General features: G+C 48.1%; 1 protein-coding gene across 1 annotated transcript in view; it reads left to right on the top strand.

Moving 5' to 3' along the window:
* Positions 1-21469, top strand: part of DRC11 (dynein regulatory complex subunit 11) — a 113546-nt gene extending 92077 nt beyond the window's left edge. Inside the window, exons 16-19 of the mRNA XM_084779500.1 lie at positions 6046-6132; positions 11635-11812; positions 15694-15932; positions 20870-21469. Of these exons, the coding sequence (XP_084635626.1) occupies positions 6046-6132; positions 11635-11812; positions 15694-15932; positions 20870-20986 (621 nt within the window). The 3' untranslated portion in view covers positions 20987-21469. The remainder of the gene's footprint in view (positions 1-6045; positions 6133-11634; positions 11813-15693; positions 15933-20869) is intronic.
* Positions 21470-22794: the final 1325 nt, after the last annotated feature.

Raw genomic sequence — 22794 nt, 5'->3', positions numbered from 1 at the left:
TGATAGGACTGAAGAGCCCTCTGCTGGCCACGGAGTGAACTAGCCCGCATGAGGTTCAATTACATTTAATTGGCCATGACCTCAAACTATCTGCATAATTTAAATGAAGCTTCTCCGTAGCTAAGTGAAAATTAAAAGAGCAAAAGATATCATTTTTCATTAGCAAATTGTCAATTCTTTTTTTTTTTTGGTTGGAGAGAGAGAGAGAGAGAGAGAGAGAGAGAGAGAGAGAGAGAGAGAGATGGCACGGAATAGCAGACCTGAACACTTACTGTTGATAAACAGTGCTGACAAGGGAGAGCGATAGACAGGGGCAGCTTCTAGAAGGCTGAGGGAGGTACAGGCAGGTAGAGCCTCCAGCAACAGTGAGTGTCTGGTGCTTAAGACAAGGGAATAGCAGAGAACCAGCCAGCCAATTCCTGCCATTCAGGTGTCCCCAACTCAAGCCAAAGGAGCCAGGGCTGAGCCAAGTCACGTGGCTGCTCCATTTATTGATTAGGGAGCTGGCTGCAGTTTGGTAACCATCATGGTGGCTTTAAAGGCTTTTCTTTTGGGGTGGAAACAGCCTGGCCTTGCACTTGCTGGGTTAGCAGACAGTTGACTTTCATCAAGGAACTGCTGGGCCACTGAGGCCAGTGTCATCCTGCACAAGTGTCCTGACTTACTGAGCCTTGATAATTAAATTGGTAGAGCAATGCAAGTTTTTTAGTGGAAGGAACATACCCACTCAACGGGCAGCTGGCTAAGTTAGTCCTGAGGTCTCATCTTAGGCAAAATATTTTTGAAATGAACAACCGGCCTGTGTGCAGGTCTGAGGTGAGTCTGGCCCCAGTTAAAATAGTGAAAGGCACAGATAGGACATGGAAACAGATGCCAGCGTTTGGGCCACTTCTTCCCCCATCTGAGATCTGCAGGATCTTGTAAAGAACTCACGTTTATAAACTGATGGGATCCATGCAGTGGCTGTGGACACTGTGATCTCCCGCATAATGGACCTGGTTCTCCTCAGGGTCAGGTTGCTCTGGAATATCGCCCAAATTGGGTAATAAACTCCATGAGACCCAAGGTCGTCAAGCACCATCAGAGAAAGTTGAAAAGAACTTTGAAGAAAGAGACCGGGCCTGGCATGGGCCTTTGAAACCTCCAACAAGGCCACACCTCCTAATCCTTCTAATCCTTCCCAAATAGCATTGCTCCCAGATGACTAAGCATTCAATATATGAGCTATGGGAGCCATTCTTATTTAAACCACCAAAGCAGCTCCTGCAAGGTGACCTAGGTGGTCATTATTTATCACAATCTCCATGCTAGGGGTCTTATCTGCAGCAATGCTGGTAACAAACTAAACGCACAGTCCCCTGCTGTCTTGGTCAGCATCTCCATTCTGAACACATTCTGGCCTTGTGGCCTAAGCTGCTGTTTTGTGACAAAGCTTTGAAAGAACCTGTACAAAGAAAAATGCTTTTAACAGGTGACAGATTAACGGCCCAGAGTGTACATGCTTTTAGTGCCCTGTCGTGGTCCCTACCTGTTCACCAGCAGTGGGACGTATGGATAGATAGAGCCTCGAGGTGGCTGTGATTTTAAAGCCACGCAACTCATGTGACTTCCACCAGGCCCTGTCCCTCCAGAAGTTATTCTAAGGGGATACCAACCATGTGCCCCCAAATGCACAGCTAAGTACTGGTAGATCTAAGAAGTCAGCAGCCACCTATATGGTCACAATAAGGGTAGAACCATGAACGACGGTCCCTTGTGGGGTCAGGATGTTAGAGAAGTACATTTCCTATCTGGGGGATGGGCAGCCTGCAAGACAGTCCCCAGGGCAGGGTGGAGGGGTTTGTAAAGACAGGAAACGTCTGAAGACAGATGTGAGAAGGACAGAGTCGAGGGGTCTGGGCCAGTCTGTGTTCAGTAAGAGACCTCCTTCTCAGAGATGTGTTCAGTTGATACAGTCTTCAAAAAGAAATCCAAGAGGAGCCACCCAAATGATGCAGTCCAGGGGTCCTGATTTGGGGTTTGTTTTCTCTGCCCGTTAAAGAATTTAAAAAGGCAGGGAAAAGTTGAAGTGCAGCAGGCAGCAGCAGAGGGGTCTCAAGCACCCCAGACTCATTAGCTGAAGACCAGCATTTATTGGGGGCGAGGAAACACACACTCAACAGATACACAGAGAAAAAAGACCTTCTGCAAAGCAGAGGGAGGACCCAGAAGGCCAAGCACGCTGGTCTAGTCATGAGGCTGTGAAGGTCTCTGGAGTGTCCCTGCCCTACTTGCAGACACCTACAGTGGCTGATTGGTCCAACTGTTGTGTGACGTGTCTTGAGCAGGCCTTGAACTTGTTGAGCCAGACCATCAGCAGGGCGCCTGCTGGTTGCGGGGGGGGGGGGGGGGGGGAACCTACAAGGCCTTTGTTTTAAGCTACAGGCTTTTGTCTCAAGTCAGGAGGGTAAGGAAGAAGCCGGCCATCTTGGAAATTCACCACTCTTATTACCTAGCCATGGCCCCTCTCCCTATCTGTCTGCCTACCAGGGAGTCTGTCTGCCTCCCAGTCTCTCATCATGTCACACGCTGTCCCCAGTAGTTCTTTCTTCTTCACTCTTTCCACACCTCCCACCTTATCTCTCCCCAATGTTGCCTTTTCTGTCTTTCCCACTTCATCACACGCCATCTCTGTGGTCCTCTTGCCCTGGATACACTAAGATGCCAAACATGTCTTCACTCTCCCATCCACCCCCATACACTGTTTACACATATTCCTGAAAGACCCTCTTAGTCTTCTAGACTCTAGCCATGCATACTTGAGCAGCCTGTCATCTGCCTTCTGTCCCCTTCACTCCTGCCAAGGCCACCAGTGACATCCTAGCTACTCAGCTTCCTGACCAGCATTGCCAGCACTCCCCGATACTGTCTCCCTCTGTCTGCCTCTTCTCATGGCTTCCCAGCTGGGGCTGGCACCATTCAGGTGGAGTCTACATCCTGTGCTGTTCTGTGGTACTTTCTGAGTCCTCTCCACCCTAGCAAAGAGTTTGGTGCCTAAACATGATGGAGTTCGCCCTACAGGACTGGAGTGGGATCGCTGTCCTCAGCCCTCCATCTGCAGTGCAGGCACGACCTCCACTAGAGACTCATAGGATGTGGAAGCTGGAGAGTCATTTAATAAGCTGCTTTGATGTCTCTGGGCACTGGTTTTATAAAAGGCTATAGATGAGGAAGAGAGAAGCAGAGAGGGTGTCCCTTTCTCTTGTGGCATGTATCCACCGCAAGGGTGACAGCTGTGGGCCAGATGGCTTGGTTTGTGGGGGTCACTCCTGAGATGACTGGCTTGAGGTTTTTCAGTTCACACCATGCAGCCTCACCTTCGCTAGCGGCCATGCAAAGTCACACCAGAGTTGGAGGGGGTGGAGAGTGGCGCTTCCAGGAGACACTGGCAATGAATGGGCTTGGGATTTGGGGAGAATTGCGCCGCACAAAAAGGGCCAGGCCAGATAGAAACTGCCTTAATTTGTTACTAGGACAGACTGGAGTGTGTGTGTGTGTATGTGTGTGTGTGTGTGTGTGTGTGTGTGTGTGTGTGTGTGTTTGTGTGTGTGTGTGTGTACTTACCTGTCCACGTGTGTGTGGAGGCCAGAGGTCAACACTAATTGTCTTCCTCGGTCACTTGCCACCTTATTTTTAAAGACATCCCTCTCTCTCTCTCTGAACCCCCCTCCCCCATCTCTCTGAGGCTGGACCTGGCTGCCTTGGTTGCACTGGTCAGCAGCAAGCCCCAGGGATCTCCTGTCTCTAGCTCCCAGCACTGGGATACATACACCACTATGCTGTCTTTTTCCCTGGGTGCTGGGGATCTAAGCTCACGGTACTTACGCTTTGCATAACAAGCACTTATTAACTAAGCTGTCTACCTAGAGCCTTGACTGAATTTTTTTTAATCTCCTTTTTTTTTTAAAGTATTTATTTATTTATTTATTTATTATACAATGTTCTGTCTACACATACACCTGCCAGCCAGAAGAGGGCATCAGATCACATTATAGATGGTTATGAGCCACCATGTGGTTGCTGGGATTTGAACTCAGGACCTTTGGAAGAGCAGGCAGCACTCTTAACCACTGAGCCATCTCTCCAGCCCTTTTTTTTTTTCCTAGCAATCAAAAAAATCTAGGAAAGATAAAATGTCTATTTGGATTCTGGTGCCAAAAATAAACCACAGGAGGCCAGACCAAAATAAAGGACCTGCAGATAGAGGTTGCGCTAAATTCAGAAGTCACGGTGGTTTGGGGTAGGGCTCAATAAAGAAGCCGTGGCCATGGAGAGAGAGCTAGAGTTGTGGCATCAACAGTGAGTGTTTGGCTCTTCAACTTCCATGCACTCATCTCCAGCCCTCGCTCCTCTCCCCTGAGGCAGGGACTCTGGAACTGCCTGTGTCCTTGGTTTAAAACAGATGAGGGAGCCGGGCAGTGGTGGCGCACGCCTTTAATCCCAGCACTTGGAAGGCAGAGACAGGCAGATCGCTGTGAGTTCGAGGCCAGCCTGGTCTACAAAAGTAAGTCCAGGACAGCCAAGACTGTGATACAGAGAAACCCTGTCTCAAAAAAAACCTAAAAAAAAAAAAAAAAGACGAGGGTGTAGCCCATATTTCCTGCATCATGCTGGCCTCCATCTTGCGTCCGCCATTTTGCAGTTGTGCAGCTTAGATCACCTCTGACCCTCAGAGTCCCTACCAATAACGGGACATACAATTGCCCCTAGATTGAGTTGAGGACATTGCGTACATGTGAGGCACAATCAGGGCCCGATGAATGATGGCTGTGTCTCATTCATGCTGGCTCTGACATGTGATGGCTGTGTTGCATTCATGCTGGATCTGACGTGTGATGGCTGTGTCGCATGCATGCTGGCTCTGACATGTGATGGCTGTGTTGCATTCATGCTGGATCTGACGTGTGATGGCTGCGTCGCACGCATGCTGGCTCTGATGTGCATAGGGCACAGGCCCTGTGCCTGGTACAAAGCAGCTCCACCTCTCACTGCTAGACTGCCCTCAGTTACACTCCATACCACCTGGGGCATGGGATTTAAGAACAAGACTTGAATTCTCAAACTGTATGACCCAGGGTCTAAAAACCTAATATCTCCCAACTGTGCTGGTTTCTACAGTTTGCTGAGTGTCCCAGCACATTGGGGGGGACAGAGGTATATCTAACCCAGGTGTTGCATCAGGTTCAATCAACATCCACATTCTCACTTGGCACATTAATGCCAGGGGAGACAGGCTATGTCATCACGCCCCTAGTGACTTTTCCATCAGCCACTGCGTAAATGATGTTGCCTCAACAATGTTTCAAGAAATGTATAAATAAGAGTCCTTAACACTGTATATATGCTGTAGCTGATAATTGCCTTTAACCCACCACAATTTCGCACAAAGCAGGAATTTTTGCAGAAATACTTGAACTCCATTCCTAGGTGGGCGCTTTGAAGAGACGGCTAGGTGTGTGGCAATTATTCACATGCCTTCGCTAAGTCCAGTCCTAACTCTGCCATGGATCCCCGGCCCACTCTAGGAAGGGTCCGAGCCACCATCCTGCAGGGGAGCCTCAGTCACAAAAGCTCGGGTGAACAAATTGCACCATGTTTTCCTGCAGCAGGCAAACTTAAATGAACCTGGGAACCGTGAGTAGGCTGTGATTAAAACACGTGGCCCCGCTCCCATTCACTCTCAGCTGAAAACCAGTGCTTTATGACAAACCAAACCAGGCAGGGGCTCTGGGCACCGATACAGGAATGTGTCCATTAAGACAAGCCTGTGGAGGTGGAGGCCACCCCACAGCCCCCTCCCAGGCAGTTACTGAGATGCAAAGAGCATAAATGACAGCTGTGACAACGAGGCAGGTGGACAGGCACACTTCCGGGTGACCTGGAGGCCCTGCTTCCTCAGGGTGTGTCAGAGATGCCCTCAGTCATGCTTGGGGGGTGGGGGGAAAGAGGGCGAGTGTCCCCCAGGAAGAAGCGCATTCACCCCAGGCTGCCTCTTGTGCCCTGCAGGTGGCCCGCCAGCTTCAGCCTTCCGTGGTGTGGATCCAAGACACGGAGAAAACCTTCTACAAAAAAGTCCCGCATGCTGAGAAGCGGGTGAGTCCTCCTAGCTGCTTCCTTTTTATTCCCTGACTGACGCCTTCCTTCCTCCGCAGGGGCCCCTCACAAGGGACCGGCTCTACCTTTCAAGAAAAAGTCCTAGCTTTTCAAGGCAGTAAAGGAGACAGGGCGGTTTTCAGTCCTTCCGCAGTAGGCTCTCTCTGCTCTGAGTGCCTGTCAGTGTTTGAAAGAAGCCAGCGCCTTGGTTTTTATGAGGCATAATTTGGAAGAGGGAAAAAAAAAAAGGAAAGAAGGAAGGAGGGAGGTTTTTCCAGCCCAAACATGATTCAGAGGAAAGAAACAATTCAGAGAACTCTGCTCACTTACGGCCAGAGGCACACATGGAGTTATTATTACAATTTCCTATTGTTCATAATAATAAATAGGAAAGGGCCTGAAATTCGTGAACAAAGGCCATCAATAGCAAAGCTAAGTGCCCTGTATTCAGAGCCTCTGGGGAGCTCAGTCTCAATTGCTTCCTTCCTTCTTTTCTCTCCTTTCAATGGCCCACACTTCCCCCCACAAATCACCAGCAAATTTCCCACAAGTTTAAAAAAAAAAATTACAGATACACAGGCTTGTTACTCCACACCAATTTATACCAGAGCAAATAGTGGTTAGCTGTGAATTTCTGATTAAATCAGTAAGGATTTTAATCACTTATGTATTATACATCATTTTCAGCAGGTAGAGGTGATTTGGGTAAAGCCCCAAAGCTCAATCTTTGCTTCTCCAAATGAGCCCTGATTGCCCTGTCATTTCAAAACCTCTTAGGAAGACTCATTTGTTATATTTCATCTGGGAATCCGGTGGCTAGCGCCCTCTGCTGACCATGTTGAGACATTGAGGAAGAAAGGAAAAGTCTGACTGAAGACAGAAATTGCCAAGGAGGGCGTCATATGTTCCTATGTCTAAAGAGCAATGCAGGGCTGTCCTTAGCCAGTGGTCATATATATGATAGCATCATATGTGGATTGCTAACAGACGTGGCGATTCGCTCTCCTACAGGACTTCAGCCTCGGTGATATGAAACCCACGAGGCACGGGCTGCGGGCTGGTTCTGCCATTCACATAGCTGGCTGTGTGTCGTTCACCAAGAAACCTGACCTCTCTTAGTCTTTAACTATTTAATCATCAGCCCTTAGCTCTATAGGAACCTAAGTCCACAGAGATTCCGAAGAATGTGACCAGTGGATAAATGAGATCCAAAGGCCAGTGGGGAGGGCTGGGACTGCTTTTAGGGGGTACAACAAGAGAAGACACCTCACATAGGGAACGGTCATGCAAGGCAGGAAGCTGGCAGAGAAGATGGAGAAGTCAGTGGTACAGATAAACCACCTCTCCAGACCCCACATTCACCCTTCTGGTCTTGTCTTCCAGACCCTGAAAATACCATCCCATAGCCTGGTCTGTTCCATAGGACATGGAGGCACAGCCTCACTGTGCACATATGGAACTTTTGCTCTGTTCACACCAGCTGGAAGATTCTTGACCATCAGGAGAGTTCCCTGCTTTGAAGACCACAAATCACACCCGGGACAAGGCCCAGAATGTATAAGTTGCTGTTCTGTCGCTGTCACCAAGCCACACGACCAAGGCATCTTAGGAAATAGAGCATTTAGTTTTGCTTATGGGTTCAGAGGGTTAGAATCCAAGATGGCTGAGTGGAGGCATGGCGACAGGCAGAGCTGAGAGCTCACATCTTGATCTGAGAGCTGGAGGTAGTGTGTACCCTGAGTGTGCACATAAGGCCCTTTGCCCCCATTGACACACACCCTTCAACAAGGCCCCTCCTCCTAATCCTTCCCAAACAGTTCTCCCGACTGGGAACCAATTATTCAGATAGAAGAGCTCATCAGAGCCATTATTGGTCAAACCACCACATAAAATATCCCATTGAATTTGAGCAAAAGCTCCCCTGAGGTCTCTGAACACAAGGCCCAGGGATAATCTAGGCACCCCAGCAGGAGGTGAGTGCTGAGCCATGTGTGTGCACAGCAGGCGCCAGAGGATCTTGAGTACAGTAACCCCAGGCCTGACCCATGGGAACAGGGCCACAAAGTTCTTAATGCTTTTCTGCCGTTCTGGAGCTGAGGCTGGGACTAGCTCTACTCAAGTTCCTCACCCACCACGTCTTGGGGACCCACAGCAGTGGGTTCTGACACCCGTGTTCAGAAGGGGGGGACCAAAGGCCAGGGCAGCAGTTGCTACAGTGAACAAGCGAACTTGGAGCAGCATTCTCACCAACTCCTAGCCACATGGGACTCAGAGTCCTTTTTCCCCCCACATGACCCAGCCTTTATCCCAAAGGCTCCTCTGGTCTCCAGACTGTAAATGCCCAGAGAAGAAAGCATCTTCCAGGAACCAGGAGACCAGTTATGGCTGACTACAATCACAGCACAAAGAGCAAGGCCACTTGGCTCAAAATGGCTACCTGCCAGGCTTGAAAGTTCTAGGGCCATCCCTTGAAATCTCATCTATGGTGACAGATCCCCCCAGTACCTCTGCCTCACATTAAGACCCCTCCCCAGTAAAGCTTATGAGGCATGTCCCATTCTGGCCTCTGAAGTAATGGAAAGGGTTTAGCCAGCCCTGAGGAAACCTGAATGCAGATCCTCTGTCACACTTGTGAGTTGCGGAAACGGGTTCTGACAGAGGAGGAAGGTAAAAGAAGCACAGTAAACCCATGAGCACAACTCCCAGCAGCCCTGGGAGGGAAGCCTGGTCCTCTTTCACAAAAGAGAGCACAGATTTGTGAGAGCACAGGACTAAGGAGGGGTGATGGGGCATTCAGAGCCAGGCTAAGTATGGAAGCCATACCTTCAACCTGGGTACCACTCACAGACTGGAAGCCCCTTAATGCAAAACTGACTTTCCCTTCTGCTATGGGTCCAGCCTCCTGTTCCTCTCTGCTGCCTATAGCTCCCCTGGGACTATGCTGGACCTCTCCTGGGACCTGCCTTTGAAGACCTGTCTTAGGAGACAAAGATGAAAAACTCTTCCTCTGTTTCCTCTTCCTCTTCCTCCTCCTCCCCCTTGCCCACTCCTGGTCTTCCATGTCACCCCAGCAACCGCTTACTAGGCCTCAGAATTTTCAGAAAAGTTCAATCCTGGGGATGGAGGGGCGGGGACCCACCCGTGCTGCCCTGGTAGACCCTAGCTGGTGCCTGTTCTATGATGTTGCCATAACCAGACGGTCAGTCGTGTCAGAGACGAAGGTAAAGATTGAGACAAGAGCGCCTGCTCCTGCATTTTCCGCACCATTACCCTTCGTTGCTTCATCTAGCCCCAGCCTTCCCTGCTGCCACAATAGGTCTCCACCGGGGAATTGCTTGCTTTGTTGGTGCTGGCTGTGATGCTCGTTTTTGTGGCGCTAACTGCAGAAAAGCAAATTGAAATTGCCGTGTGGATGCTAGCCACTAATTTGAAATTGCCCACAGTAATACAGTTGTGAGAGACTGGCAGGCCAGCCGTGGGGGGATGGCGGACGTGGAGGTGGCCAGCTAATCAGGAGACGTTTCCCAGCATGATTGATGAGCAAGCAAACCTTGTGGTGAATGAACGAACGAACAGCTCTGAAATGGAACTGCACTGGCCCGAGCACTGGGTGAACATACACCTGCTTTCTCGTTCCCGACTCAAGAGAACGCCCCTCCTCAGTGTGAAGGGGTCACTGTAGATGCCACCCAGGATCAACATTTGTCATCCAAATAGGCTACTTAATTTCGGATCTCCTTGCCATTTCAGGACATGCAAATAGCAATATCCTACCTCAGGAAGGGAAGGGTAGGTACCGCCATCACCATAGCAACCGGGCTACTAAGGGTGTGTAGCTGTTCTGAGCCTTCTAGAACATTCAGGTCAATCCTTTCTCTGCCAGTCTTTGGGTAGCTCACACATGCACCCCTCACTTCCTGCGCACCCCCTACAAGGCTTGTTTGCCCTACTGTGCTTCTTAAAAGCCCAGCCTACCTTCCCCGTCTCCACTCATCTCTCAACCCGCCACCATTCCATCTCCACTCCATAGACAATGCTTTTGAAAGGCACCATGGCATAAAAGTAACACAAGACATCCCCCCCCCCCCGCATCTGAAAACTATAAAAGCATTGAGAGGTTCCAAAGGCCTAAACAGACAGGAAGGCATCCAGTAGATATGTGTGGGTTGAAGATTTAATGTTGCTAAGATGGAGTCAGACTTCTAGCTGTGATAAACACTGACCAAAACCACCTTTGGGAAGGAAAAGTTACATGTTGCTGAAGGAAGCCAGGACAGCTCAAGCAGGACCCGGGGATGGGCACTGAAGAAGAGACCATGGAGGAGTGCTACTTACCAGATGGCTGCCATTACTTTCAAGCTCTGCATCCCTAGTTATTCAGATCCCCTGGCCAGGGGTGGCACAGCCCACAGTAGTCTAGGACCTCCCATGTCAAGCTCAGTCAAGAAGATGCCTCACAGATGTGCTCATGGGCCAAGCTGAGAGGCAGTTTCTCCACTGAGGCTCCCTCTTCGCAGATGGCTCTAGCTCGTGTTGACAAACGAACTGTGCAGATGACGTTGCCTCGAGATCCACCTTCAGCTGGGGTGCAACCCCCATTAAGCATGGGGGCTGACTCGTTCACATACATTTAAAGCTAACTCCAAAGTTTGTGTGGAAATTCAAGAGACCTGGCCAAAATAATAAAGCCCTCAACTCCTTTTTTTTTTAAGCCCACAACTTCTAACGAGCTTAAAAAAAAAAAAGCCATGTTTCCCCTCCCAAAAAAGACACCAGTCTGGCCATGTAGTTCATAAGAAGATGCAAAATATCATTAGTTAACCAGAGCCAAAAATGACCAAGTCTGGGCGTGGGCATCTCTGCCTAAGCTCTCGTCCCGTGATTCCTCTTCATGTAGCTGTCCCTGTCAGATGTAACTCCAAGGCAGGCATTGCCCGTGGCTACAGGACCAGCTCTGCTTCTTCCTGGCATCCAGAGCAGAGCCCATCCACACCCCCGCCTCTCCCTCTTGGTGAAGACGTGGCACTGAAATGCTACAGCCTGAAGTCATCATCCAGCTGCTGACAGCGGCAGAGCCCTTGGTGACACGAGAGCCAGGACTTTGGGTCCTCGTAGTGCCTTGTGCAGCACAGGAAAACAACGGAGTCCATCTTCTAAGGCAGCTAGGAACCAAGTGGTTTTTTTTTGTTTTTTTTTTTTTTTGGAGCCAAGAAATCTAGGTCTTGGGTCCATCAGGTGCTTCCTTCCTTCCTTCCTTTCCGTCCTTCTTAATTCCAAATCTGAAAACAGAGGCTACAGGCAGGAAATTGCCACAAGAAAATGCCGGGCCAAGTAGGAGGCGCTTCCCAGGGTCCATCCAGGGAGACACTTAGAGAAGGTGTGAGCAGAACCTCGAAGTGGCCTCGCCGAGTGCACGTCACCACACGTGCCACTCCACTTTCTCCACCCTCAGTTCTTTTCTCCATATGGCCTCATCTTTCCCCTCTCTCCTCCTCCTCCCAGAATGAACCAAAACGCCTGAAAAAACACCTCCCCAAATTTCTGAAGCTCCTGAAACCAGACGACAGGATCCTGATCGTGGGGACCACACAGCGCCCTTTTGATGCTGAGCTTCAGCCCTTCTGCAGAGTATACCAAAAGATTATTCTGGTTCCCAGACCCGACTATGGTTCCAGATATGGCAAGTATCATAAGGCTTTCCGGGAGGCACCAAAGCTGGGCCACCGGGGCCTGCTTGCAGGCAAGTAGAGCGAGAGAGCTGCTGGCGGGCTTAGAACAGTGGTTCTCAACCTGTGGGTCACGACTGCTTTGGTGGTCACATATTCGGCATCCTTCATAGCAGGTATTTACAATTCCAAACAGTAGCAAAATTACAGTTATGAGGTAGCAGCGAAGTAATTTTATGGTTAAGGGTCACCATAACATGAGGAATTGTGTTAAAGGGTCACAGCATTAGGAAGGCTGAGAACCACTGATTTAGAGGAACCTGCATCCTTCGGGGGCTAAGGCTGCCAGTCATTCTATTGGCACAGAGTGTGACCCTGACCTCATAAGGAGCCAAGGAAGGAAGACTCTAGGACCTGTTATGTCTACCCATCTAGGGCTTGTCGATCACGTAGGGCCACAGCGGTCCTTCTCAGCCAGCCAGCACTGAAGAACGAAGGGAAGACGGGTTGGTGGGTGACACAGGTGACACAGCAGGAGAGAAGAGTAGGAAGGAGTGGGGAGAAAGCTGGACAGAGATGAGGGTCACCAGAAAGAGATGGGGAGACATGAAGAGACTGTACAGAAGAGGAGACCAGTGAGGAGCAGAGAGGAGGGTGGTGCGGTGCTGGGAGCAGCAGTGGGGATCCTGTATGGGGCTCCGTTGCTCTCGGGGCTCCCCCCCCATCTCATTTACTTTTCCTTTTCTCTTATTGCACATATTTCACATCACTTAAGGGACTACAGCCCTAGGCTTAACTTTGGATTGAGTGTCTGACAAAAGCACAGACTTTAAAGGGAAACTATCAGTTGACACCGCAGGCAACTGACGTCCCTGACGGAAGTGCCAGGTGTCTCCAAGAACTCAGGTCAAACTGCAGATTCCTTACTGAGTGTTTTCTGGCTTCATGGCGATAGAGAAGGATCCCTTCCTCTTGGGCAGAAAGTGCTTCTCCTGGGCCCAGGGCCCATCCATCAAGTGCCTGCTTCTCACACATTTCTTCCCAGCGGTAATTCATCTGGCGGCCATTTTTGCCGTCATCATAAATGCTGTGTGTGTTTCTCACAGTAGCCCTGACGCTTTCAGTGTCAGTGCTGCAGAGCATCTGTCTTAGAGAAAGACCACTCCTGCCTCCACAGTGATCACAGAGGTTTCCTCCAGCCCTTGCAGTCAAGGGCTACAGATTCATTGCCGGAGCCACTACTCTGCCATTTTTCTATCCAGCAGCCCAGAGCCCCAGAGGTGTGCGAACACATCCCCTGCACCACCACTTGTCAAACACCACAGGCCTGAGTTGGGTACAGTAGGCACAGGGAGGTCAGCTGGGCAGCTGGGTGGGGCAGGGGGCTTGACATAAGGCTCACTAGTCATAGCTCAGTGTCTACCTGTTCTACAAACCACCCCCAGGTTTGGTGAATGCCTTGGTGTGGTGCTCAGAAGCGCCCCACCACCCCCTGGGACCACCCTACTGCTGTACCTTAGCTGCTCTTCCTCAGGATCTTCCTCAGAATTACACAATTCACAGGCCCAGCCCATCCAGACTACAATGGGTGAGCTCAGGGGTAAAGGGTTCAGGTTTGTTTGGAGGTCAAGGCCCCAGAGGGTCAGTCTCTCAGACTCAGATCGTATCACGAGGTCCTTGGGCCCATGAAGCTCAAGATAAAATGAAAGTTAAGCTCCTGTGCCAAGGAGGACCCAGCTGGGATCGGGTCAGTTGAGAGCAACAAAAAGCAGATGGCAGAGCCCAGATTCCCTCCCCTTCTCCACAAAGGGTGGGGAATGTGGGTCAGTCTACAGAGTAAGGGGCCTCCCTTCCAAAGGAGGAAGCCAAAGGCTGGGGTGATGGCCCAGGCAGCATGAGGACCTGAGCCTGGGCTCCCAGCTGCACACCTGTCATCCCAGCGCTAGCCTGTCGGCAAGCTTAGCCAACTCAGTGAGCCCTAGGCTCAACAAGTGATCCTGTCTCTTCGTGAAGTGAGGTGTCGAGCAACTGAGGATGGTACAGGACATCCACCTTGGGCTGCTGCACGAGCATGCGCGCGTACACATACACTACCGTCCCCAGCAGAGGCTCCCTTGCTGTCATAAACACTGAAGGGGTGCTCACCCCACCCATACCAGCCCCCAAGACATCTGTGCTTGTTTCTTTCCATCTGCAGTCCTGGGTCATCCAGCTGCCTGCCAGTCCTGGGCCCGCTGTGGAGCCCCTCTGAGCTGAGACTCTCTACACCAGGTCCCATAGGAGTCCATTGGTCTTTTCTATAGATTGAACAGGTTTGGGTAGAAACCAAAGCTGTTTGCAAGTGACACTGTTGTGTAGTTGAGGCTGCTGTCTGCCATTTTGCTGGAAATTGTATTTTCTGATTTCTAACTCTGTCTATGGTAGTTACATTTAAATGCGATTTCTCCTTGTTTGCTATGCTCTGTCTACACACACACTGCTCATGTTTCACAGTTGGTGTTTAGAGGGTTAAGAAACTTGAAGGCAATGTTAATAGTTTGAGAAACAGCAGTAATCCAGGTACAGAAACCGCCCTGTCACATACTGGGGACCTCCAAATATGTCAGGTGCACACTTGGCAGTTTGTACCTACTTCCTTCTCCCACTAGCATCAACCAGGGCTACAACCCCAACAAACTCACCAAGGATACAGCCGAATTTCAGTAAGTTGCCTGTTGTTTTGAGCCACTAGGAGGTCCCTGTGGCCCTGGCTACCTCCCCCACAAGTGTCCAAGCCCATTATTCCTAATGCTGCAGCAGCTTAGCTCATTCAACGGCCATACTCCCAATCCAGGATGCCAGTAGGAGTGAACACTGGGTAATCCTCATCCGGGCTGTGGTACTCCCTGACATAGCCATGGCCTTCCCTCAGCCATTCTGTTCCTCATAGAAGTAAGCAGAGCTTTACATCTTGGCCAGCTTTGGGTGGATGTATTTATGGAATCATTGAATAGACCCAGAATAGACCCTTGACCTGACCTGTCAATCATCACAGCTTATTAAAATGGTCATTTTCAAAGTACAGTTTTGGTGTTCCTTGAGGAAGTTAAAAATGCTTTGGAGTCTAACCAGACCTTCCTAATGAAGAGACAGACGGTCACAGGAACACTCCTCACACAGCCCAGTTTGAAAACAGCAGGCCCCAGTGGTCCCCTAGAAGCTCCCTGAACAGCAAGGACATAGCTCACTGGCCATGGTGTTATTTTGAAGACCATACAAGACTTCCAAATCTGTCTCTAACGTTAAGCATCACAAAGCATCTTATGACTCCTTTTCACAGCATCCCTGTGCTCTGGTAGACTGGTCCCCTGACCCCGGCACCCATCTGAATGGCTGCAGTCAGCCAGCATGTTGATGGCCTGGGGGATGGAGGTGAGGGATGTGGTGTTACTATGTAGAGCCTGGCACCGGCTAATAAAAGTGGGAATCTGTATTTTTATTCCAGTTACAACAATAATACAAGAAATGAACCTTATAATTACAAAGGGAAAGACATTCCGCTCCCACTTATCCAAACTCATGGATGAGCAGGGAAACCACACACACCCAAGGTGAATTTCCCATCTTGAAAGTTTCTAAATCCCTTTGCATTTGCCACATTAAAACCGCGCGGGGTTTCATTTTCCTTTGCGAATTCGCAAGGGACCTGAGTTGGAACTACAGACTTGAGAGTCTCCAATATGCATCCCAGTTCTGGAAAAGTCCCCAGGGGAGATGCATCTAGCTGATTCAACTGTCTGCTCATTTGAATTGCAAAGCAACTGGGGTGGGCTTCTCCAGGAGAGAGGGGGTTTTGAATGGAGAGCCTGGCGTAATTGCCTCCTCCTGTCTTTCTCTACTCCCTTGGATATGGCAGTTCTGTGGAAACAAATCATTCTTCGCAATGGAGGTGTGCTCACCAATGCCTTGAACATCAGTTGCCTGTCCAAAGTCACTGACGGCTTCACACAAGGGCAGATCGTCAAAGTAGTCAAAGAGGTGCTCACCGACCACAGAGTCCGGCGGCAGCCTAACAAACCGCTCACGGCTGTGGAATTCATCGCCGTGATGACCAGCATGAACCCGGTCTACAAAGAGGAAGAAGAGAGCTTTAAGGTAACACACCACCACCCTGCCCACCAAATCCTAGGCAAGCGCTTGTCACGTGACCTCCCCTCTCCCTCCAGGTTCCTCACCTCCATGGATTTGAGTCCTGCCCCATAGAGTGAAATTTTGGAACTCCTCATTCGGAGACCGCATAGCCTTCGGCGCCTCAAGGCATTTGTCTCATGAACTTTATTTGTACCTGGGAGGTTAGCTCCTGTCTTCTAGATCTCAGGAAAACCATAGTCTGTGGCAATTATAGAGTGACATCCAAATTGCCAAATTAAGCAATAGTTTGAACGCCACTGATTTCAGAGCTTGGGATGTGGGTTATGTTGCTCACTGGCACAGCATTTGCCTAGAGACCACAAGGCCCTGGGTTCAGTCTCCTGTCTGCCACAAACAAAGCCTGTCTCTCTCTCTCTCTCTCTCTCTCTCTCTCTCTCTCTGTGTGTGTGTGTGTGTGTGTGTGTCTGTCTGTCTGTCTGTCTGTCTGTCTGTCTGTCTGTGTGTCTGTCTGTCTCTCTCCCCCTTCCCCCATCTTAGCCCCCCCCCCCACCCCTGCTTCATCCTTTATTTTGCTTTCACCACACAGTTCACATTACGGGACAAGTTTGGCATAGGAAAAACTATACCTAACTGTCTTTCAGGATGAAGCTGTCTGCCCCTGTCCTCACAGCGACCCCTGCCTTTCTAGTCTCCTGTGGACATACAATAAGAAACATGAGACAGATCATCAGAATTCAGTTTGCCAGTGTTTGGGAGCATGCTGATATGTTGGTGGGAGGTTTCGGTCGGGAGGAGACCTAGAGAGCAGAGCTCTCACTTGTCCTTCCCAAGTCTGTCTTCCTAGGAGGAGAGAAGCTGCCCGTGTTTTCCTCGGTCCTGTAGCGAGGCTAAGGCACAGTCAGGAGCCCTTCTTGCCAGTGCCTAGGCTGCAGGCATTCCTCAAAGGCTCCTCCTTGCCTTTAGTTCAGCAATTCTTGGCCTTCCTAATGCTGCAACCCTTTGCTGTGACCCCCAACCATAAAAGGATTTCATAGCTGCTTCATAGCTGTACGTTTGCTGCTGTTGTGAGTTATAATGTAAATATCTGTGTTTTCCCCCATGGTCTGTTTTCTGTGTAGCCTTGGCTGTCCTGGAACTCACTCTGTAGGCCAGGCTGACCTCAAACTCAGAGATCCATCTGCCTCTGCCTCTAAAGACAGGTGCCACCACCACCTGGTGAGTTTTTTATTCTATACTGTTAACTTGTTTACCATTCTGGTGTCTTAACTGTTTGTATTAGTTAAAAAAAGAATATTCATTATCTCTGAATATTTATTTAAATATAAATAAAATAATCTCTTCTGAAATTTGGCCTTTTAGAAATCCTTTTCTAAAACATTGACTTTCTTTATTTTCAGGAATGTGGTTTAGCATGTTAAAACCTAAAGCTTTCTCTTTTTAACTTTACAAATTAATCTCTAGTCATTTCTGCTGTGACCAGTGTTTGAGGACTGACAGACAAATGCATTCTTGCCTCCATTCTTGGTGGATTTAATCATTCTATTCCTCTCTAAAGAAATGGAATCATTTCCCCACCATTAGCCTACTTACCAGGCACAGTGCTAGCCCCAAGTCAATGCTCAATAGATTTGTTAGTGACACATTTATTGAACAGATGGCCACATGGGGTGATGCCATCACCTGTCTGGATACTGAGAGGGACCACTGCTGACATGCCGCACGACTGGGCCGTGAGTTTTCCCTAACTGTGCCTCTGAGGATGTGTCTCCTGAGCTCCGAGGCCCTTGCAAACATTCTGTCCCGTTCCTTGGATGTGGTGGCAAGAACGTGTAGGGCTAACGATGTAACCATTCAGAGCTCACAGCTTTGGACGGGATGGAGAAAACACACAATGCTATGGATGATAGGATCATTTAGACCTCACAGCCTTCTATAGCCTGAGCTATAAAGAGGTGTGGTGAGTAAATAAGAGCCCCTCCAAGAGATCTTGATACACAGAGCTCACAAGGCAAAGGGAGAGTAAGTTTGCTGTTGGCTAACCCTAAGATCCTCAGACTAGCCTGAGCTAGTCTAGAGAGTCCAACAGAAGCCTGTAAGCAGATGAGTAGAGAGGGGGCAATTGAAGGGATACTCACTGGCATCTCAAGTACCCTAATGTCACAGCTTATGGAGAGACAGGGACCCAGCCACCAGAAGCACATGGGTCTGTGGAAGCTGCCATAGACAAGAGATCAGCCTCTCCCAGGGGACACACAGCCTTACCAATGCCTTGACCTAAGCCAGTGAGACCATTCCAGAACTGTGAGGCCCTAAATGTATTGCTCTGAGTACTGATTTGAGCAATTTGTCAAAACAGCGGTAAGAAAGAAAAACAATACAAGAAACACGTAACTCCACAGAGAACTGAGCAGAGAGCAGCAGAGCCGTGATTCGTGGCTTACTCCAAAACAAAGTCCATCTGCTGACCCTATGCCGCAGAATCCTGAAGTCTCTAAATGAAGGACTCACTACTGGAAGTCCTTGACCACTTCAGTTATTAAAAATAGAGCCAAGGCTAAGAGGAGGAGGAGGGGCCTTAGGTAGCTCTCACGAAGGCCAACATAAGATGCACATGTGCAGGAGCCACAGGCAGTGCACCCTGCCCAGAGTTGAAATGCATTCAGGCCTCACCAGGGCGTTTGGTCAAGACATTCTATATGGTATCAAAGACCTTGCCAGCACATTGTCTGCCAAGGAGCCACATCAATGCTACTCCAGGACACCAGAATCCCAACTCGAAATGCTAACATTTTTTCAAAAAAGTTATGTGATCATTAAAACCCCTGAAATCATATCAAAAGCAAAGAGGAAAAAAAAACGTTCTGTGCAGAAGTGCATCCACGTCAAGGAACACCCAGTTCCTACAAGAAACATGACTCTCAATGAAGACAAGTTCACAATAAAAGCATTATGACCCATGAAGAAATAACATGGGGCAACTATATATAACTTAGTGATAACTTATAGAACATTCTGAGAGACAACTACATATTAAATACAATTACATTACAAAAGGCTAGAAATGTCACAAAGAGAAAAAGGAACCAAATAGAATATCTGATACTGAAAAGAAAATAAACATTAAAGTAAAAATTCAGTGAATATGCTGTCTGTTGACTAGACATACCTACCTAATTATGTGAATGGGAAGGAGAGAGACAGAGACTGAAACTAGCCTGCAGATGGACAGACAGCCACAATCCATTAAAACTAGTGTGGAAAACCAAAACAGGAACACTGTAGAAAATACAGTTTATTCAACAACAGTTAATTTAAAAAGAAGCCATGGAATTGAAAGAGAGCAAGCAAGAGGGGTATATGGGAAAGTTTGGAGATAAGAAAAAGGAGTAAATGGTATCATTATATTACAGTCTCAAAAAATAATTTTAAAAATTTAAAGAATAATATGACAAAATGCTTTGAATGCATAAAATTACATGTTCAAGAAAATAAATGAAAACATAACTTCCACTAGAAATGTGCTTTTGAAATAGAAAAAATACCAAATTAAATAATAGGAGATAATTTTCTTTTAAAACCATAAAACAACATATAACTGAAAAAATACTAACTAAATGTATTTTTACTAAATACTAAAAAATAGCTAATTAAACGGCAAAAAGCTAAGAGGAGTGTGAACTCTAGACTAAATAAGTAAGGTCAAAGAGCAAATCACAGAACTGAAAATTGACCCTGGGGAATTCCCTCAAGAAGGCATCACAGAAAAACAAAACAGATAAAACCTATAAAAGTAAAAGAAGACAATTTAAAAGGAGTTGACCTTTGACTAACAGAACTCCCAGATGGAAAAAATACAAGATAACTCTAAAGTAATACTTGCAAAAAATTTTCCCAAATTAAAAATATGAGCTATCAGATTAAAAATAAATTCCAGGCAGCCAGCTAGACAAATAGGAGAAAATCCATTTTTGTCAATTACTACAAGTCTAAGAACAAGATAACAAAGTAAGCTAAAACAAACAAACAAACAAAGCATGAGAAATCAAACATCTCTTTGGTAGGAAGAGATACCAGAAAACAGTGACTTACACCATCAAAGTGCTGGGGGGAAAAGATCATCTAGCTAACACTTATACCCAGCTAAACTAGCACAGGAGCAAACTAGTGACAGGAGGAAACAAAGATATCTTGAGACAAATGACTGAAATAGTCTCCCACTCACAGAGAGCAACTTAGACAAGTCAAACCATGCCAAGTTTGGTTCCCAGAATCTACATCAAGTGATGTACAACTGCTAGCATTCCAGCTCCAAGATGCCCTCTTCTGGCCTCTCGGGCATCTACATGCACATGGGTGCACACCCACGCGTGCCTGCACACACATGCATGCACACATGAGAAGAAAAAAGAGATGGGCAGATGAGGGAGGCAGAAATCTTTTTTAACTGAATTGTAATAAAACTGATAAACAGCACACAGAATAATCATTTGCTTAGATTATCTGTAAGATTATAAATTGAAAAGTTTCTCCAGTTTTAAGTAAAATATTACCAGTATCATGTTTTCTATAGCATCTCCCTCAAAGGATGTTGACGACTGTGGCCATGCATGTCTAACCAGTTGAGCTACTAATGGCTAGCCAGCATGTGAACCAGGAGCCAGCCACATTACCAGGAAAGCGATCAGGCAGTCTTAATTACGCAGGACTGTGGGTAGGAGTTGATACGTGGTTCTCTAAAACTACCAACTACCAGAGGACAAGTTTTAACTCACAGAATTACAAGCTAGAAATGCAGTGAGGCCTTTGTACTGAACATACACCAACTGCCCGGTGTCTAACGGCCCCTTACCATCCCTTTCTTACTAGATGCATCTTCACCTCCGGGACTATCTCAGTATATTCGTGTTGTTTGATCATTTCTAAATATCTTTTCCTTTCAGAACTGGTATGCCAAAACCCCTCTGGGGAAAAAGCGAATGCTGTCACTAACGGTTGGTGGCGGCAAAGAAAAGGAGGAGAAAGGGAAAAAGAAAGGAAAAATGGCGAAAAAGAAGTAACTTCCTCCTCAGGAGCCACCTTGAGCGTCTTTGAGATGGTGATGGCCCCGCCTCATCGGGGAGAGGCTCACCCCCGCCCTCTTGGGGAAGCCTATGAAGAAGCTAAGAGGCAAGCAGCCGCTCCCAGGCCCTGCACACTAACCACAGTTTGCTCAGTTATCCTTTAGGAGGCTGGACACCAAGGGAGATGCCCTTTACAGCCATTCCTACTGCTTGCCACTGTCCCTTAGTTCACGCAGTCTGTCTGTAATTCAAGTTTGCTTTCTCCACTCCCACACTGTCCCCAAGTCTCACACTTGTCAGTATTAGGGCCAAGATTACAACCTACAGGGAGGTCTCTCCTGTGATGAGAGCACCATAGCTGTACTGTTGGTACACTAGCTGTTTATTAACCCATATCCATTGTATATTTTATTGCACATATTTTAATAATTTAATCATTTGCTGTAGTAATGAGTATCACATAATGAAATAAAGCTGTTGTCCTTGAACTGACCTCGTAATTTTGGTGCCGGAGCTAAGCAAGATCTTTACTGTGGCCGGGCGGTGGTGGCGCAGCCTTTAATCCCTAGCACTCGGGAGGCAGAGGCAGGTGGCTCGCTGTGAGTTCGAGGCCGGCCTAGTCTACAAAGTGAGCCCAGGACAGCCAAGGCTCCACAGAGAAACCCTGTCTCAAAAAACCAAAAACAACAACAACAAAAAACAAAACAAAACAAAACAAAACAAAAAAATATCTTAACTGTGGACTCGGCCAGTTTCCTAATGTTTACATGAAGCTCACAAAGTGTGGTGGCCCCTTTGCCGTTTGGACCACTGCACTGACCGCAGGCTCCTAGAAGCTAGCTGACCTCTGTAAGGCAAAGACTTGGCAAAAACCACAACCTGAAATGGGAGAGGGACTAGAGAGGTGGTTGAGAGAGTGTATGCACTTGAGAAGGCCTGGATTCAGTCCCCAGCACCCACAACGCTCACAAATATCTCTAATCCCAACTCCAAGCAACCCAACATCCTCTGTGGCACTCACACTCACGTGTATATACCTACACAGAGACACACACATGGACACACATAATTAAAAATAATAGTTTTAAAAAATAAAAACAGGGTAAGTACAAATAAGACAAAATCTAAATGAGATATAAAGAGATTAAATAAAAATATTTGAGGATAGATGAGTTAAGGGGTCAAAACAGAAATGTAAACTTTACAAAAACATGACAGGCGATTTGGTGGGAAACTGCACTTTAAAATAGTGTGGAGGGCTTAATTACAACAAGAGATAACTGAGATGGGTGATTTCATTTCAGTACTAAGGGTACCCCATCTTACAGTTTGGGGCACAACACAGGGTCACCATGTCTCCCACTAACAGGCCAGGCCAGACATCCAGGTTCTCCAGGACCCAGCAAATGTGGCCATGACACACAGGAAGGCTCCATGTTCTCCAGCCAGCCACACGTGTCCCAGTCTGAGTCTATATGAGGTGAGCAGCACAAAGTAGCTGGCACAGAGACCCACACTGACCCTCAAGCCTTGGACATGCGCTGGGTGCACCAGAAAGCACAGTTGTACCAGAGAAATTCCTGGAAGCAAAACTTCGGTGGAGGCCGCTGCCTATGCTTTCTTTGCATTCCGCGTTGCACCCCTTTGCAGGGGTCAGGGGCACAGTGGAGAGTCCTGTCACTCAGGCCCCTGTGGGAAGTCTGTCCTACCGTATTCCACAAAGCAGTTGCAGCGGTCAAACTTGGTGTATTTGCCTGAAATCACACTTAAGACCCAGCCTGAGCTCTCCCTGCCAGTGAACCCAG

This window comes from Acomys minous (assembly GCF_964271855.1).
Source record: "Acomys minous genome assembly, chromosome: 4".
Classification (NCBI taxonomy): domain Eukaryota; kingdom Metazoa; phylum Chordata; class Mammalia; order Rodentia; family Muridae; genus Acomys; species Acomys minous.
This window is presented reverse-complemented; position numbering and strand designations above follow the sequence as displayed.